The sequence below is a fragment of the Xenopus laevis genome, chromosome 1S (assembly GCF_017654675.1).
Source record: "Xenopus laevis strain J_2021 chromosome 1S, Xenopus_laevis_v10.1, whole genome shotgun sequence".
Lineage (NCBI taxonomy): Eukaryota > Metazoa > Chordata > Amphibia > Anura > Pipidae > Xenopus > Xenopus laevis.
This window is the reverse complement of record NC_054372.1, coordinates 174,339,873-174,359,441: the sequence shown is the minus strand read 5'-3', so window position 1 is coordinate 174,359,441 and position 19,569 is coordinate 174,339,873. Positions and strand designations below refer to the sequence as shown.

The following is a 19,569-nucleotide window of genomic DNA, read 5'->3' as shown; positions in this document are numbered from 1 at the left end:
TTTTGCAGCTTCAGTCAGGGCCTGGGGGAGGTCAGGTGCAGGCCTGGACTGGCAATCTTTGGGTTCTGGCAAATGCCAGAGGGGCTGCTATAAGGTGCCATAGAAAGTCAGTATTTAGTGGGCTGGTGGGGGCTGTTTGGGCCTCTGTGTGGGCTGATTGTGTACCTAAAAAGCCAGGGCCTGTTATAATTCTCAGTCCGGACTTGGTCAGGTGGCAGCACCCAGGGCTTCGGTGGGAGTGGATCTGGCTCGCAGGGCCCACTGGGTTTTTTCCCCGGTGTCCTGCCAGCCCAGTATGACCCTGAATACTTCCTATGTATTCTATATTACTTTCCCATTATTAACATAGGCATTATGGCATAGTCCAGCATTGGGTCAAGCACCTGCAGAGTGGTCATGTTTTTGGTGAGAATGAGAATCGATTAAAGTGCAGGCTCTAATATTTGAAAATGTGTCCCCTACTTCCAGAGGGTGAGTCAAGCCTCAAAGCTGCCCTGAGACAGCCACTGTCAAGCCCGGATTCCACTCTGCAGCGCCAAGGCCGTGTCGCGCCGAAGGGTCCTAGCGCCCGTCGAAACTTGGTTGTTCAGCCTCTAGTGATGTAACTTCTGGTTTACATGGTTCTTGGGTCTGGATTAAATTTAATCCTTACCTGTAAGGGCCTGGAACACAGGCAAAGCTGGTTGCAGGCCAGAGTGGGCATTGGTTTGACTGACTGCATACCTCCCAACATTTTGGAAATAGAAATAGGGGCAAAAAGATTTGTCGCACGGAGCATGACAATTTTTTGACCTCGCCCATTTTATGGCCACTACAACCCCCTAATATCCATGTTCATTTTACAAAATTTGCCAGGTTATGAAAGTTTGAACACATTTCTGCAGTTTTTATGTGTTATTACAGTTTTGTTAATGAAACGGATTGCCCTTTAAGCTGCAAATCAATTTCCCCAAGAGACCTGCTTATCTTATATTGTTACAAAAGTATCCAGGTATCTATTCCGGGCTCTCTGCCAAAAGCCAATTAAGTTAGAAACTTAGTATCTTTTTCTGGCTGTTCAGTGCAGGACATCAAAGAGAAAGTCAGGACATTTCAGTAACAACACCGGGACTGTGGGTTAAGCTGTAAAAATCGGGACTGTCCGCTCAAAACGGGACAGTTGGGAGGTATGCTGACTGGCCTGCACAGGACTCTTCCTCCATACCAAGAGAGACCACAGTTAAAGCATTGACAAAGCAAGATAAATACAGGCAAACAGCAACAGAAAAGGCCATTTGCAAAGTTGCTCTGGCAAATGGACGTTACTCCGCAAATTCACAAGTTCAAAAAACGCTGGCGACTTTTCCTTTTTTCAGGGTGATTGGCTGTAAAAGTCCTAAAAATTGGGTAACGGGTTTCCCCCATACATTTTCTAACATATGGAACATTATTTTACAGTGGGCTAATGTGTAGGACATTAACAACTCTATTGTCTTTATTAAGGTTCCCTGGACATGTGTAATTAAGTGGAAATGTAATGTTTTTGCTGCAACTTGTAACATTAAGACGTCCAACTTAAAATTTCCCGCTGTATGCAAATTTGCGTTAGGCAGAATTAATAGCTAGCGCATCTTCACTTTGATTTGCTCACATTGCCGAAGTAACGCTAGTGAGAATTCGCTAGCGTCCATCAGGCAGGACGAAACTTTTGCATTTTAGTAAATTATCATTGTCCCAGCGAATTTTCACCTGGCGAAGTGTTGCGATGGGTGCGGAGCCGTCTCTGGCGAATTTTCACCAGGCAGTAAATTTGCCCCATGGAGTGGTGGCAAATGAAACATTTTACGTGGCATGGAGCCATACAATGCCACGTAAGGTGTATCAAAATCTTCCCTGTGTGTCCAGTAGAATTCCCATTCCTACAATGAGTAGCAGATGGTATGAGATATTTTATCTACTACTGTAAATGATGGACCATCAAAACATTTGTGCGAGTCTTCTCCCGCTGTTTGTCAAATATATGCACTGCCTTTTCAGCAGTTAAAATTATAGATTGTGGTGCATGATTAAAACAAAGATTAAAAAAAAAAATAATAATAAAATAATTGCAAAAATCATTGAGAACTCCTTGGCATTTTATGTGGCAGTTGTTTCTTCGGCTTGCTAAACTTCATTGTATAAATCACTCTGCTAATTGATCCTTTTAGTGACTCAACACCCTGCAGTGATGTAAATGATGGGTTTAAACTAGGATAGATTCTCTGACCACTGAGAGATCTTTCATTTGAAGCAACGTAGGGGGTTCTTCACAGTCAGGACAGTGAGGTTGTGGAATGCACTGCCGGGTGATGTTGTGATGCTGATTCAGTTAATGACTATAAGAATGGCTTGGATGATTTCTTGGACAGACATAATATCAAAGGCTATTGTGATACTAAGCTCTATAGTTAGTATAGATATGGGTATATATAATTTATGTGAAAGTAGGAAGGGGTGTGTGTATGGATGTTGGGTTTTCATTTGGAAGGGTTGAACTTGATGGACTTTGTCTTTTTTCAACCCAATTTAACTATGTAACTATGTAACTGTGGTCTGACTAGTCAGTTATAAAGAACTGTTGTTAAAGTGGCCATACACAGAGAGATCCGCAATGTCGCCAAACGAGCGGATCTCTCCCCGATATTCCCACCTTAAGGAGGGCAATATTGGGCTGGTCCAATCATGGGGCCTAGGGCCCAACGATTGGATCATGCTGAAAGGTATACGAGCAGTCGGATCGAGGGAGCGCATCTGTTCATTGATGCAGTTCCACGATCCGATGGGATTTTTACCCCTGCCTGAACGACATCTGGCCGACTCTTGGCCAGATATAGATCGGGGAAGCCCGTCGGAGGGCCCCATACTCGGTCTGTCTGCAGCTATTATCGGTCTGAGTATGGCCACCTTTAAAGTGAGAGACAATTCATTTTATTACATCGCAAACACAAATTTGGCGATAACTGTTTAAGAATTAATATCAAAACTTTTCCGGTTTACTGAATCTTTGGCCACTGTTACATATTGCTTTCAGACACAAAGTCTTAGATGTAAATGACTTTCTAATGACCCATATATTCGGCTCAATGCCAATATTCTAGTCCTACTGCTTCTACCCAGTGTCAGATTAATTATTTCATTGTCCCTGGGCTGCACCCTGGCTCTGCCCCTGGCACTAAGCCACCATGGAATTAAAGTGACATAGTTAACCACCTTTATTGGTCATATGTAAATTCAGGGCTGGATTTACATAGTGGGCACCCCTAGGCAGGGGTGCTTCGCCAATGAGGCGAGTTGAGGCCGTCGCCTCAGGCGGCAGCGCCCCACTAGGTACCAGGGGCAGCAAATATGCTGCTCCTGGTACTTTAAGAGCAAATTTCTGGGCGAGGGGGGGCAGCAGCAACTGCTGCTGCCTCAGGCAGCGGAGGGGCCAGGATCGCCCCTGCCCCTAGGCCCATTGCCATTTGTCGCCTCAATCCCCTCCCCTTTATTCGGGCAAATGGGGATTGGTGCATGGGAAATTTAAAAAACTATGGTATCTCCTGCACATCCCCAGTGTTTCTCAACCAATATGGGTGTGGTTGGCCTGCCACCCTAGGCCCGGGCCTTGGTGGTCTTTCCACAAATCTGGGCCTGTGTAAATTGCAGCTGTCCATTCCATTAAGTGGAATAATGCAGGCACAATGTGCCCTGGTTTTGTACTTTGCCCCAAATTGTTTTATCCAGAGGAACAAAAATGTTGTAGTCCTAGAATGGAGCACAAAGTACCCCACCTTGATCTTAATGTGAGTTACCATTGTTTTGCAGCTCTGCATTCCAAGATGGAGGTGGGTAATATATGACCCCTGAAACACACCCTAATTTCCACATCATACAGACATGCAGGCCAGGGGAGAGCCAGGGCCACAGTAAAGTATAAAACTGGCTTGTGCTGCACCTTATAGCAGACTATGTAGTACAAGGTGAAAAGCATTGCCCAGTGTAAGTACTTTGTTTACGAGCACTAAAAGAAGCAATTTTGGACCCTTTAGAGCTCCTGCACTTATATATGGGGCATTTAGAAATGAGCTGTCAGATCTAACCCAGAACCCATGGAATGGGTGTAAGTGTAAGTGCTTGTTTATTTATGGCATTTAATACTGGACATGTTTTTTCTGAAACCTTCACTGAGGCCATTGGTAACATGAAGTTGCAAAGTGCAGTGTGCATTAATAATATATCGGGCCCACGTACATTTACTTTTACTCTTCAACTGATTGTCTTTAACCGCTGCTGAACTACAACTCCCAGAGTCCACTGACAGTGCTCTACACTTAGTTTTACCTTCCTTGATGTACAATGAGAGAGAGAGGGAGCGTCAGGATAAGCACTTCTGCACTTAAGCGTAAATGTGGTGTGATTACATCTAGAGATGTTAAGTACCTTGTTCGGTTCAGTGGAGCAGCTGTGATTTAATGAACAAGTGCAAGCTATAAAGGCTTGGGATTACCACACGGTTTTAAAGGGCTTTAAACTCCTGGCAAAATAAGATGGAACCTGTGTTGAGCAGTGTTTGGTGTGATTGTGACAAGTTGTTTTTCTAGCGTCGGCAGATGGAATTTAGGGGTGGAGGTAAGGTTCTGTGACAGGCCTATATTTAGGTTTTGTGTATCACCCTGAGAGACCCATGAGAGAGCCAGGATTTAATGTTGTAGCCCATGTCAATATGTCTCTCTAGCTGGGGGTGAGCATGGAAAGTGACATGACTGAGGCTTCCTTTTGGGGAGAGCCTCTATCTTCATCTTGGATGACCATACTGAGGCCAAATGAGATTCAATACTTCTGCTTTCTCCCTTACAGCGAGCAACCCATCTTTAGCACCAGAGCCCATGTCTTCCAGATAGACCCGAACACTAAGAAGAACTGGGTTCCAACCAGCAAGCATGCCGTTACTGTGTCCTATTTTTATGATAGCACAAGAAATGTCTACAGGATAATAAGTCTGGATGGATCAAAGGTAAGACAAGACTTTTTCATATCTGAGCTATCATTGGCAAGATGGAATTAATTAGTGCCACACAGCAGCTGCCATCATATAGACATCAAGCACAAGCCACTTCCCTCTGTTACTGACCATGTGTAAGTACATATATCTATGCCACGTCTCTGTTGGATCTGGTTATTTCAAAACAAGATGAAAACTGCTTTTCTTGCCCTTAGTTTTTTTTTTTTAAATATTGGTTTGTGTGTGTGTGTTCATGATATTCCTGGAACATTCCAATAACGTTACTGTAGTTTATGCAGCTCGGAGACTTTTCCCAAGCATCTGCTACTTTTTTTTAGAGATGTTCCAGACTGGCATAAAGGCCACCCATGACCCAAACCTGCCCCCAGCAGTGATGCCCCATAGCCGGTTATAAGTCTGCATATTATACTGCATAGTATATTTTCATTCATTTCTTAGGGGCCCATTTACTTAGCTCGAGTGAAGGAATAGAATAAAAAAAGTTGAATTTCTAATGATTTTTTTAGCTACTTCGACCGACTACGACTTCGATTTCAAATCGAACGTTTCAAACTAAAAATCGTTTGACTATTCGACCATTTGATAGTCGAAGTACTGTCTCTTTAAAAAAACTTCGACCCCCTACTTCGCCACCTAAAACCTACCGAGGTACAATGTTAGCCTATGGGGAAGGTCCCCATAGGCTTTCTAGCAATTTTTCAGGTAGAAGAAAAATCGTTTGATTACGTGTCTGCGCGAAGAGTTCCGAGTGCACGCACGTGCGCACACACGGGCGGCTGCCTAGGGCGCTCTGTCAGCACGGGCCGGCCCTGGGTAACCCCCTTAGTATAATGTAGAGAGTGATATTCTGACAAAATTTTTATAATGGGTTTTTCATTTTTTATTATTTCTGGTTTTTAATTTATTTAGCTTTTTATTCAGCAGCTCTCCAGTTTGCAATTGGTTACTGGGGTAACCAAGTGACTGGAATATGAATAGGAGAGGGCTGAATATAAAGATGTGTAATAGAAAATAGCAATAACAATACATTTGTAGCCTTACAGAGCAATTACATTTTAGATGGGTCAGTGACCCCCCCCCCATTTTACAGCTAGAAGAAGAGGACACATAATTAAAAACCTAAAAAAATATAAATAATTAAGTCCAACTGAAAAGTTGCTTAGAATAAGCTATTTTGTAACATACTTAGGGGGTTATTTATCAAAGTCCAACTTTATCTCAATATTTTCTGGGGAAAAAAAAACGTATTTATTGATACAGTTTCCCAAAATGTTGTTTGCGGGAAAAAATCTGGCAAAATTTTTCAGATTTTTCACCCGAAAACTTAGAATTTTGCCCGAAAACTCAGAAAACTTCCGGGTATTGCCAAAAACCCAGTGCACATCAAAAAATCATTGGGACTTCTCCCATTGACTTATATGCAACCTCAACAGGTCTGAGATGCTGGATTTTCAGATTCTGACTTTTCCCATCCTCGTGGTTTAATAAATTCTGAAAAATTTGTGATTTTTTAAAAGTCCAATTTTATAAAGGAAAAATCACGAATTTTTCATGATTTTTGCATTCGGAGCTTAGTAAATAACCCCCTAAAAGTGAACTGAAAGGTGAAACCCCTTAGTAAGTGCTCTTAGTTGTGTCTTGGCATGGATCATATAGATGTAACAGCTCAGTCCATAACAACAGAGAATATAAGTCTAATGCCACATGGACTGATTCATAGGAAGATTTTCTTCTTTTTATCCAGTGCTCAGGTTACTATGTTTTATTTACAGACCCCTTTCCATGAATGAAGCCTTCCTTCTCCAGCCTCATCTCCTGGAATAAAAATGTGAAATGGTTGCTTAGCAAAGAGCATTTGCTAAATGACAATTTTGGCGGATATTGCACTTTGCACTCTATACTTGTGGGTCGAAAATGACTTCTTAAGTGTTGATAATCTCATTCCGGTGGTTTGACACATTTATTGCTAGTAAGGGATCTAGTACCATTCATACATTTATTTCCAGCAGGGCACAATTAGGTTTGAACTGACTCAATTTAAACTTTTCTCTCTTTGTAAATGATATACAGTATACAGATGGCCGTTAAGAAAAAGCACTGCACTGCTCAAACTGTTAATTGTACTCATAATTATATTTATACAAGTGCAATAAGTAGCAGAGAGAACAATAGTGATGTTCGGGTTGCACGGGTCGCGGGCAGATGCAGATTGAGCTCCTCTGACTGCACTCCCTGTCCGGGACCTTCCAAATGCCTGCTTCCGACTTCCGGGTTGAGCTTTAATAGACGTGGTCTATAAAAGGAACCGGAAGTCAGGTTTGGGCGGGCGCGTGCTCACTAGAGCACAAGTCTCAGCACCAACTAATTTAACTATCATTCTTTCTTAAAGTATTTTGGCTATTTAAAGACATGTTGTTTCAATCAATGTGGTAATCTCAGGGAGAACTGCAGCAAACAAAAGTGAAAAGTGATTTCTATGTGTATCCTATTCAAGTTCCAACACCAAAAAGTTTCAACTTGGGGATAAAACCCCAATGCCGCTGCTCCTGCCCCCAACTATGATCTGCCTGCCGCAATATTCATTCACACAATCTATTTAGCAAATATTAGCACCTTGATTAAATGCACTGCACCTCGGCACTGGTGTTTGGTGTGTGCCATCACTGGAGCCATGGTGCACCTGGGGAAATTTGGGGGAGCAGGGGTGGTCGGTTCTATACATTGCAGTGAGGGTAATACATACACCAAGCAGCACAAAAGATCATCTGAGACAGAAACCCACAGCAATAACACCAGGTTCTGTACATAGGTACCCACTTGTCCAGTCACTCCTAAAAGTAACAGTGTAAACGATTTAGCTCAACAGCCACGTTAATGTGCTTATTTTTTTTCCCCAGGCAATAATAAACAGCACCATCAGTCCAAACATGACATTCACAAAGACATCCCAGAAGTTTGGCCAGTGGGCAGATAGCCGGGCTAATACTGTCTATGGCCTGGGATTCTCCTCTGAACATCATCTCTCTAAAGTAAGAGACTTGATTATATTGTCTGGATGAAGTACAGGTATGGGACCTGTTATCCAGAATGCTCAGGACCTGGGGGTTGCCGGATAATGGATCTTTCCGTACTTTGGATCTTCATACGTTAAGTCTGCTAGAAAATCATGTAAACATTAAAAAACACAATAGGCTGTTTTTTCTTCCAATAAGGATTAATTATATTTTAGTTTGAGTCAAGGACAAGGTTCTGTTTTATTATTATAGAGAAAAAGGAATTCATTTTTATAAATTTGGTTTATTTTATTATAATGGAGTCTATGGGAGACAGCCTTTCCGTAGTTCAGAGCTTTCCGGATAACGGGTTTGTGGATAACAGATCCCATACTTGTATAGTCATTAGTGTAACTGACTAATGAATACTTGATTTGTTATCGATCCTCACTGATGCATTGCATTATTTTCATTCTATTCAGATATTAAGAATTATAATCTGTTTTATTGTAGGGTTTTTTTCTTCTTGCTGATGCATTATTTTCAGAAGGGCCCCTCCTCTTAAATTTCCACATATATGCTGTTTTATGTTTTAACACACTGCAATACAAATGTAGTTTTATGTATAAAGTATTATTTTCTATATACAGTATACAGCATTTATAATGCAGCAACATACAGATTGCAGTTACTAGCCTATACAAGAAAGAAATGAGAGCTTGCAATCTATAATTGCCTGGTTTCTGATTTTAATATAGATGTCACTTATTCAGTTTGCAGAAAAATTTCAGGAATTCAAAGAAGCAGCTCGACTAGCGAAGGAGAAATCCCAGGAAAAGATGGAATTAACTAGCACACCTTCCCAGGTAAATTCTATGTTACGGCACCAAATGTTCATTGTAATCCACATGGCATATAAATACATTATACACTTCCTTCTTCCTGTATAAAGAGAAAAAAAATTGAAAAAATACACTCACCTGCGTATAACATGGTTTATGTTTTTTTCAAATATGTATTGAAATTGGTTATCCGCCAGTGCCCAGTACACAGGTGTCCAAATTGGCTGGAAAAGGCAATAATAACAGTTGGCTTAACAAACTAGGGACCTGAGTTACTGATTTTAGAAGAAGAAATATAAAAATGTTCCCAGTTAGTTAGAAAATTATATATATGGCAAAATTGTTGGGTGTCCAGTAGGCAGGGACCTATTGGGTCAATAGTTGGAGGGGTGTTGGCTGAACATAACGGGGTAAAGGCTATTATTAGACCCTATTATTACAGGTGATGCAGGTGCAAGTGTATTGAGGAGACTGAAGATTGATAGGGCAAGATATGAAAGGGTTAGTGAGATAAGCACCAATGAATCTCTTGAATAAATATGCACTATACAAGGTAGGGGAGTGTAGGGAAATATGAGGTAGAGGATGGTTTATGAGGGAAACAGCTCATAAAGCCAAGTTGGATAAAAAAAATGTTTTACCTTTTGTGCAGTATCTTAATGAATGCATTTTTGTCTAGGTTAAACTTGATTTATTTTTTAGAAAGTTATAGCCCTTCATCTTGCATAGCTCCTGGTACATATAGGTAAGCATGCATTCCTTCAGTATTAAGATTCTAAACTGCTTCTGCATTACCAAGCACTGCCCACTTCACATTACCAAGCCAGAGCTTTTCCCAGTGCTTTTCAACTGTTCCTTTTAACCACCGTTCCCCTATACAATCAGGCAGCAAATTCCAAGTGTGGTCGAGCCAGAAAGTTCAGGAGGCTCTTCTGACGTAGACCAAGAAATTGGGTCCTAGAGTTGACATAAGCAGAATGTTTTTATGGTGTCCATATCTCTGTAAAGCAATAATGCTTGGGAAGAGGTTCAACCTCCACCCCTTCCCCTATGGCACCAGCTGAAGCCCAGTAGAGATTTGGAAAGAATGTCCTTTGCTCTCCTAGATATTGCTGAAAACTGAAGGTTAGGGGTGAACAATTATTTGCTCGCCTAGATAATAATGTTTTCATATATTCCTAAATTCCTAACCTTGTTATTAGTTAAGGGAGACCCTGATCACACAATGAACCAGAGGCTAATAGCATACAGGATGGGGATCCACTCTTTAATTGCATTTTGTACAAGGCCAGTCCATTCTCATCTATTCCTTTGTGTATCTGCACTGAAAGGAGCAGCGTCACTCACTATGCAGACACATGTCCACAATTTTGCCATTAAAATACATACAGTACTTTTCCATTAAATCTGCTCTGTGTGTCTGCACATAGGACAACACCGTGCCTGTTACTGAGAGTGAACCGACTCTGTACAAAATGAAGTTAAAGAAAAGTGGATCCCCAGCCCCATGTGCCGAATGGAGATCTTTAGGTTAAAATAGTGTGTAGTCTATAAAACAGTAATTAGTGCCTTAGATATGCACCACTACCCACTGCTCTCTAAACAACTACAATGAGGAAGGTTGAAAACTTTTTTTCCTAGTGACATAAGGAAAAGCAAGATGCATCTATTTTTAGGGAAAACTTTGCTTTTCAATATTTGATTACAATGTTTCTTGTGCTTTGAGTTATTCTAATACTATCCTAAATGAAGATCAAGAGTATATTACTGTAGTTACTTGCAAGGATCAGCAAATGGCTGTGACGATGAGACTATTTGGCTGAAAATGAGTTTTGTTGATGTATTTACATGTATATTGTTGCAGGAGTCTGCTGGAGGAGACATCCAGTCGCCATTAACACCAGAAAGCATTAATGGAACAGATGATGAAAGGACAACTCCAGAAATGACGCCAAACTTCGAACCAAGGGCTGAACCTACGCAGAACGCATTGCCATTTACACACAGGTACTGGGGAACTTATATGGCAGTACTGTACAATAGGGTGTAGGCAGGCAAACTATAGATACAGTAAGTACTGATATATAAAGGAGCTACAGTGTGGCCTCTTCACCAGAGCTTCATTTTGCTATTTTTTATCAGTTATAGACTGATTAAGGCAGATTTTCACTGAATACATCTCTGCCTAGCCTATAAAGGAATACCTTTAAAGGAGAATTCAACCCTAACTTTTAAAAAAAAAACCCTACCCCCCTACCCTACATAGACCCCCCCGAGCAACCATGCATTGATTTGAATAAGAGACTGGAATATGAATAGGAGAGGCCTGAATAGAAAGATGAGAAATAAAAAGTACAATAACAAAACATTTGTAGCATTACAGAGCATTTGTTTATGAATGGGGTCAGTGACCATCATTTGAAAGTTGGTATGAGTCAGAAGAAGGCAAATAATTAAAAAAAAAACTATAGAAAATAAATAATGAAGATCAATCAAAAAGTTGCCTAGAATTGGGCATCCTATATACTTAGGGGCAGATTTATCAAGGGTCGAATTTCGAGGTGATGGGAGTTATTTTAAACTCCTATCAATTCGAAATTTGAATAAGAAAAGACCAATCGAAATTTATTAAAAAAATTGTTTTTAACTTCAGCTGTATTCAAATCGTTCGAATCGTAGAATTTGCCCCAAAAAACTTAGATTTTTCAAAGTCGACCAGATGACTCCAGATAGGTTCTAGGAGGTCCCCCATTGGCTAAAACAGCAATTCGGCAGTGTTTTAGACTGCGAATGGTCGAAGTCAAAGTTTTAAAAAGACAGTACGTGATAAATTTCGATATTCAAATTATCTTATTTTTTTCAAATTCAAATAGAATTTTGGACTATTCGATAGTCAAAGTACACTAAAAAATAACTAGAAAATTGATTTTTTTAACTTCGAATTTTCACTTTGACCCTTGATAAATCTGCCCCTAAAAATTAACTTAAAGGTGAACCACCCCTTTAAGGGTCACTAATGTTGTGAACATTGAAGGGCGCATACTATACGTTTCCAATGGCTTAGGGCTGCTGCACATATCCTGTAAGAGAAAAAATATCATCCGCAAGTGCTAGCCTGCTCTTTTATGCATTCATTAAATCTCCGCATTAAAATGATTCATCCCATTCCCAGTTGTTTCTATAGCAATCTCTCTGAGCAATAGAGATTTAAAGTCCTATACTCCCCACTCATATGCAAGGGATGCGCTTGCAACTCACAGACTTTGACTACAGCAGCCAGGGTGTAAGGGAAGAACAACAATTTATAATAAAATCTTTAATATGTGAATGTCCTTAGCTCTAAATGGAAATGAGCTGTGAGATTTTGCCCTACAGATATATACAGATACACAATGTATAGTTTAACGCCCTTCATAAATATTTATGGGAATTTGGATTTTTAACCCCCTAAGGGTTTAATAGATCCCGAAAAATTCGAGTTTTTTTTTCCACTAAAAATTCGGACTTTGATAAATATCCCCCTTATTTTTTTCAGGCTCAGGAACTGGCATTAAAATGAGTTTAAGTGACCATAAATGATGGTCTGGCAGTGGCATAACTAGATATTACTGGGCCCCACAGCAAATTATTTTTCAGGCCCAGAAAAAAATATCTATAGGTTGACATGTTTTAACAATATTTATTGGAATTGTATATGAATTAGAGCCTCAAGGGGCCCCTATACCTGCTTGGCACACCTGCAGCCGCAGGGTCTGCTTCCTCTGTAGTTACGCCCCTGTGGTCTGCATAGTCTGTTAACCCCAATGGTTGCTGGTTTATTTTTGGAACAGCTCAAATGCAAATGCATTATTAGCAGATTTTGTTACGCTGGGATCTACACCTGGCCCCCATCAGGAAATCTACCTTGATAAAAATAGTGGGCAGTCTACTGTACAGCACAAGAACAAGTATCCCAAGCCCTAAAATGTTATAATACTACACTAATACTGCCATAAAGCAAGACAAAACTGCTGTTTTCTATGGCAGAAGAATTATAAACCCATGTGGAATGGAGACTTTCTCCAGATCAGCTGCGTAATGTTTAGGATTGCAGAATAGTTCAAGATCATATCCCTGTTCATCATCCTGAATCACAATACAGGGGCTCGCAATGTCTCGAGGTACGGAGAGTCTTCCCCTGTCCTGGGCAGCACCAGCAGAAATGCCGCAACCTGGTGGAGGTGGAGCCTGGCCTGCCCACTAATCTCACTGCTCCTCTGCGACTGCTGCTCAGGCGGGAGATTGGCACACGAGAACTTCCAAAGAAATTAGTCCAGCACCCACAGTTTTCGATAAAACGGCCTTTATTGGACCAAGGGCATTACAGCAACGTTTCAGACCAAATGGTCTTTTATTAAGCTTTGGTCTGAAACGTTGCTGTAATGCCCTTGGTCCAATAAAGGCCATTTTATCGAAAACTGTGGGTGCTGGACTAATTTCTTTGACAGTATTGCCAGTGGAAAGTGGCCATTGGAGGACGTGCACCCAGCCAAAGAAGGGAGTGGCGTGCTGACTACTAATCTGCTAACATGAGAACTTCCAGTCCAGCTGGGAGAGGGGGTGGGTACCGGCCGCTGGGGGAGACCAAGGTGGAGTCCATGTTGGAGTCCTTGGAACCCTACAAGTGCCCTGGGCAAAAGGAAAACACTATGCAATCACAGTGTCCGCTCCTATCTGACTTACCAAACCGTACCGATTGTCCCACACTAGTCATTCACATGGCATCTAGTAATCTGTGCCAGTGCTCTCAGCAATAAGCATGACTGGCTAAGCCAGGTACCTCATTGGCATGCTGAGCACTCCGCATTACTTGACACCATCTGCTTCAGCTGCTACATAGCACCACTACATCAGTGCCCCCACCACTGTGGGCTCCCCTGCAGCCCTCTCTTTACTTGCTACCATCACCCAACTGGCACTCCTCAGCCTGCACGACACAGACCAGTGCCACCTCCTGGAGAAGCTGCACCCCCATCCCATGCACCTAGGGTTGCCACCTTTTCTGGGAAAAAATACTGGCCTGCTTATATATCTATCTTTTTACCCTATTAATAACATTAGGATCAACCATAATTTTTACCGGCCAGGTGGCAACCCTACCTGCACCCCACTTACCAGTCAATAGAGTTCTGATCCTCAATGACATCCTGATAGGCTGCCAGCAGCTCCAGGCGGTGGGATTTGAAGATAACGGAAGCCATGCCGGCTGCAGGCTCACTGAGTGCCGGGGGATGGAGGGACAAGGCAGCAGACTGAGGGAGGGAAGGAGAGGGATGGGGAGAGGAGGGAGCACTGACACACTGCAGCTGGGGAAGGGGTGGGGCTGCAACTAAAACCAAACTGCCGGGAGTGGTAGTCTCTGTGGGAGCAGCGGAAACCTCTCCAGTGCTTTGTCTTCTTCCAGTCCCCCCCAGGCGGCCATATTTACTAAGGGACCGTGCGTTCCACAGTAGAACGCATGGGCGTTCACCAGCAGCGGAACCTTTCTGGTCCAGGCAGCTGGCAGGTCACGGTCTACCAGGAACAAAAAAAAAGTAATTTTTACTTTCTTTAATGAAAAAGAAACTTATCGTCAATATACTTTAATTAAAAAATGTGTACGGTTTTTATAAGAAACCTGACTGTATGCAGTGAAATTCTCCCTTCATTTATTGCTATGGCTCAGAATTGTCAGACGGTCCCTAACTGCTCTGCAGGGAAACAATCATACTTATGAACAGCAGGGGGAGCCCCCGCCTTACTTCCCAGCCATGCAGAACTCAAGCAGCTTTGTTTGTTTCCCTGTAGAGCAGTCGAGTACTGTGTAGCGATTTGTATTGGATTTTATTTTGGCTTTACATCCCCTTTACTGTTTCCAACTCCAGCTGCAGGGACAAAGATCATGGAGCCAGATTTAAACAGATACACTGGGATTCTATTTGGAGGATTTTTGTGCTGTAGTCACTGGTTCTGCAGAGTTGGAGACAGTTTGCACTAAACAATACAAAAAATATAAAATCCACATTAGATTACATGACAACGCAGGACCCAGTGCAGTCTGCCTATTCTCATTATTAACTAGTTGCTGTATGGGCTTCTGACAGATATTATTTGACTTGTGCTGTTTTGATAATTTATGACGATCCCTAAGCAGCCCAGACCACACTGAGCATGTGCACAGTCTTAGTCTTGCAAAGATGTTTAACAAAGTTACAAGATGGTGACCCCCTGTAGCCAACTTTGAAAGCATAAATTATTTGTTTGATTAGGCTTGTGGTGCAGTAAGTTCATTTTTATGTTTAGTATACAAAATACATATTTCTAGCCTTATTCTATTTTAGACTTTACTTCTCCTTTAAGAGACAGTTAAGCAGTAGGACAAACAGTCACATGCTGAACCGAGGGTGCTTGCAGTCATGCTGTTGCTAACAAATTTCTTCCCACTCTTCCTTTCTTTGTTGGGTTATAGTCCCATCTAGATCACTCTTCCGCCTGTACTAGGGCTGCCACCATTTTGTGATTGAAAGTCTCGACGGATGGGGGGAGGGGATAGGGGAGGAGCTAATTATGTTGGGGTGGGATAATGGACACGATATCGATCGGGAAGGTTTGATTTTTCTCCCGACCAACCCGTCGGAGCCCATTGCGCTCGTCGTAATCCGATCGTTCGGCCATAGGGCCGAACATTCAGATTACCCCCGATATAGCCCTGCCGTTAGCTCGTTTGGCGATGTCGGAAAAAAAACCCGAAAAAATCATGAAATCGTGAATTTGTATGAATTTTACAGATTTTTCTGATTTTTGCCCGAAAACCACAAAATCTTTGGATTATTGCACAAAACCCAGCGCAGATCAAGATATCTTCAGGACTTCACCCATTAACTTATATGCAACTTATATGCAACCTCGGCAGTTCTAAGATGCTGGATTTTCGGATTCTGACTTTTTCCATCCTCGGAGTATAATAAATCCTAAAAAATTTGTGGTTTTTTTTCCACTTAAAATTTGAATTGTAAAGTAACAAAAAACCCCAAAAAATTTTCGGGTTTTAGGCATTCAGAGTTTAATATATAACCCTCTACATGTTTATTTGTAAACAATAGATTTATTCTGTGGTTTCAACACTAACTAATACGTTTAGAATGGGATTCTGTAGCAAAGAAGTAAAGAGGTGACTGGATTTGTAGTTGGATTGAAATGTTTCAGTTGATAACATAGTACATAACCATCAAGGCCTTCCTTAAAGGGATACTGTCATGTGAAAAAAATTTTTTTCAAAATGAATCAGTTAATAGTGCTGCTCCAGCAGAATTCTGCACTGAATCCATTTCCAGGGGCGTAACTACAGAGGAAGCAGACCCTGCGGCTGCTGGGGGGCCCAGGAGGTATAGGGGGCCCAATGAAACCCTAAATATTGAGCAATTTCAATATATATTTGTAAAACAGGACAACCTCTGGATATGTTGGGGACCCTAAAATTAATCTGCTGTGGGGCCCAGTAACATCTAGTTACGCCACTGTCCATTTCTCAAAAAAGCAAACAGATTTTTTTATATTCAATTTTGAAATCTGACATGGGTCTAGACATTTTGTCAATTTCCCAGCTGCCCCTGGTCATGTGACTTGTGCCTGCACTTTAGGAGAGAAATGCTTTCTGGCAGGCTGCTGTTTTTCCTTCTCAATGTAACTGAATGTGTCTCAGTGGGACATGGGTTTTTACTATTGAGTGCTGTTCTTAGATCTACCAGGCAGCTGTTATCTTGTGTTAGGGAGCTGTTATCTGGTTACCTTCCCATTGTTCTTTTGTTTGGCTGCTGGGGGGGGGGTGATATCACTCCAACTTGCAGTACAGCAGTAAAGAGTGACTGAAGTTTATCAGAGCACAAGTCACATGACTTGGGGCAGCTGGGAAATTGACAATATGTCTAGCCCCATGTCAGATTTCAAAACTGAATATCAAAAAATCTGTTTGCTCTTTTGAGAAATGGATTTCAGTGCAGAATTCTGCTGGAGCAGCACTATTAACTGATTCATTTTGAAAAAAAATTTTTTTCCCATGACAGTATCCCTTTAATCTAACTACAGCTATTCGACCTGTTATCCAGAATATTTGTGGTTTTCCATATAACGGATCTCATCTTAATTTGGCTCTTCATACCTTAAGTCTACTAGAAAATCATGTAAACATTAAATTAACCCAATAGGCTGGTTTTGCCTCCAATAAGAGTTAATTATATCTTAGTTTGGATCAATTACAAGGTACTGTTTTATTATTACAGAGAGGAAATCATTTTTAAAAATTATTTAAATAAAATGCAGTCTATGGGAGACAGCCTTTCCTTAATTAGGAGCTTTCCGGATAACGGGTTTCCAGATAACAGATCCCATACCTGTAAATAGAAGTTTCAAATAGAACTATTTTATATATGTTAAAGCTGTCCCGAGGAGCCTCTGCTGGAGAGAAATGCATCAATATACCTTTGCCATCATGACCTGGTTCCTGTAAAACAGCAGTCATTTTAAAATAATTGCAACACCAATAAGGACAATCACAGTTCTTTTAAACGACTGTGGGAAGCTGCTGTGTAAAATGCCTCTTTGAAAAGCTTAATAAATTCAAAAAGTCTTGCAAGGTTACCTAATGTCAGTGATCATTTAGGGCAGAATTATAATCTACGCATCCAGCCAAATGTACCTCCTTTGCAGCATTTTCCCATTGCTAAAAGCCCAGTAGTTATAAAAACAAATGCTTTTTATAGCTAAAAATGCACAGACAGTGGTCTGTAAGGGAATTGCTCCTAAATGTCCTACACAAGCTGCTCTAGAGCCGGAAATGCTTTTTACATTTACAAGTGCCCTTTAGAAAGGAATGTTATTTTCGTGACTCTTGTCCAATTTTAGCCTTACCCAACCCAGCGCTGAATTACTAGACCTTAATAATCTTCACAAAAGCTCTAATTTGTATGTAGCATAAAAAGCAATTGCTCAGTGCCAATATGATTAAGTCATGCCACGGTTTTAAAAAAAGCAAAGTGGATGGAAATTAACGGATAGAAGAGGTGGTTATGTTAACGCGTGAAAGGTAAATGTCATGTCTTATAACTTATCAACATATCGTCCGACTTATAGACTTTCCCTTGAGCAAACCCCATAGGTAAATTCATGTTGGCTGCATCCATCTTACAATTAAAGGAGAAGGAAAGGCTAAAATTAAGTAAGCTTTATCAGAATGGTCTATATAAATACACCCGTAAACCCCCAAAGTAATGTTGCTCTGAGTCCTCTGTCAAAAGAAACACAGCATTTCTTTCCTTCTATTGTGTACTCATGGGCTTCTGTATCAGACTTCCTGTTTTCAGCTTAAACCTCCAGGGCATGTGCTTGAGCATGTTCAGTTTGCTCCTCTCTCCCTCCCTGCTCAGGCAGGAAGTGATGTCACACCAAGCTAAAATGGCAGCTGCTATCCTAAACAAACAGAGAGAGCTTCTAGAGCTGTTATTCAGGTATGGTAAAGAATTCTGCAGAATAAATATAGTGTTATAGCTTGCACTATTGCGGCTAATCTATTGGCAATAAACTGCTCCGGTAGCTTTCCTTCTCCTTTAAGGGGGGTACTTTTCAAAATATGAATTTTTTCTGATTTTATTACATTAAAAAAGTCTGACCAAACTAGAATCCACGATTTGACCTTATTTATCATTGAAAAAACTCAATAAAATCTGTTCGGAACAAAACTAAAAATTCGAGTTTTTGCAGAAAATAAATTGATTTTTTTTCGGGTTTTATGCCCAAAATGCTCAAATCTTTCGGATTATTGGATGAAACTCAGCACTTGACCATGATATCTTCAAATTCGAAATGGGATCTTTGCCATTGATTTCTACAGGACCATGACAGCTTGGAGATGGAGTATTTTCGGATTCAGACTTTCAGCAGCCTCGGGGTATACGTTTCCTCATGAGGCAACTTCGGGCAATTTTGGCAAACAAATCACTCCGAGGGAGGCAGTTCGGGGAGATTTCTTCTGAGTCTGCCCGTGTGCCCTGACCCTAAAGGAAGCTTTGTTTGGCTGGCTTTAAGCAACCAAAATGTGCCTCAAGCCAAGAATTCAAGAATAAGAACCTACTTAGGGGGTTTAGGGGTTGGTAAACAACATGTTGCTTGCAAGCCACTGGTTGGGGATCACTGATGTAGAGACTGATATTCTGTGATAATTTGCAATTGGTTTTCATTTTATTTACTATTTTTGTGGTTATTTGTGGTGTTATTCAGCTTGTCATTCAGCGGCTCTCAAGTCTGCAATTTTAGCCATCTGGTTGCTAGGGTCCAAATTACCATATCAACCATGCATTGATTTGAATAAGACTGGAATATGAATAGGAGAAAGCTTGAATACAAAGATGAGTAATATAAGTAGCAAAAGGCAAATAATTCAATCTGTAAAAAATAAATAAGGAAGACCAGTTGAAAGGTTGCTTAGAATAGGCCATTCTGTAACAGACTACCACCTCTTTGAACGCATAATCACACTATTTTCCGACTGCAGGCTGAGAGAAGGAGCCTATGATAACATTACTTCACATGGGAGAATGAGAGACGAAATGCTGATATTAAGATAAAAACACTGGCACTGACACTAAGAGGGTTATTAATCAAAATTGAGAAATTTGAATTTTTACTGGGAAAAAAAACCTAA

General features: G+C 41.0%; 1 protein-coding gene across 3 annotated transcripts in view; it reads left to right on the top strand.

The window, feature by feature from the left end:
- Positions 1-19,569, top strand: part of homer1.S (homer scaffold protein 1 S homeolog) — a 53,161-nt gene that overhangs the window by 21,536 nt on the left and 12,056 nt on the right. For 2 of the 3 annotated variants that reach the window (XM_018244464.2, XM_018244465.2), the window contains exons 3-6: positions 4,855-5,011; positions 7,918-8,049; positions 8,787-8,879; positions 10,720-10,862. In XM_018244464.2, the coding sequence (XP_018099953.1) occupies positions 4,855-5,011; positions 7,918-8,049; positions 8,787-8,879; positions 10,720-10,862 (525 nt within the window). Of the gene's footprint in view, positions 1-4,528; positions 4,627-4,854; positions 5,012-7,917; positions 8,050-8,786; positions 8,880-10,719; positions 10,863-19,569 lie in introns of those variants that run through there. The other variant, XM_041580526.1, reaches the window with a different exon arrangement.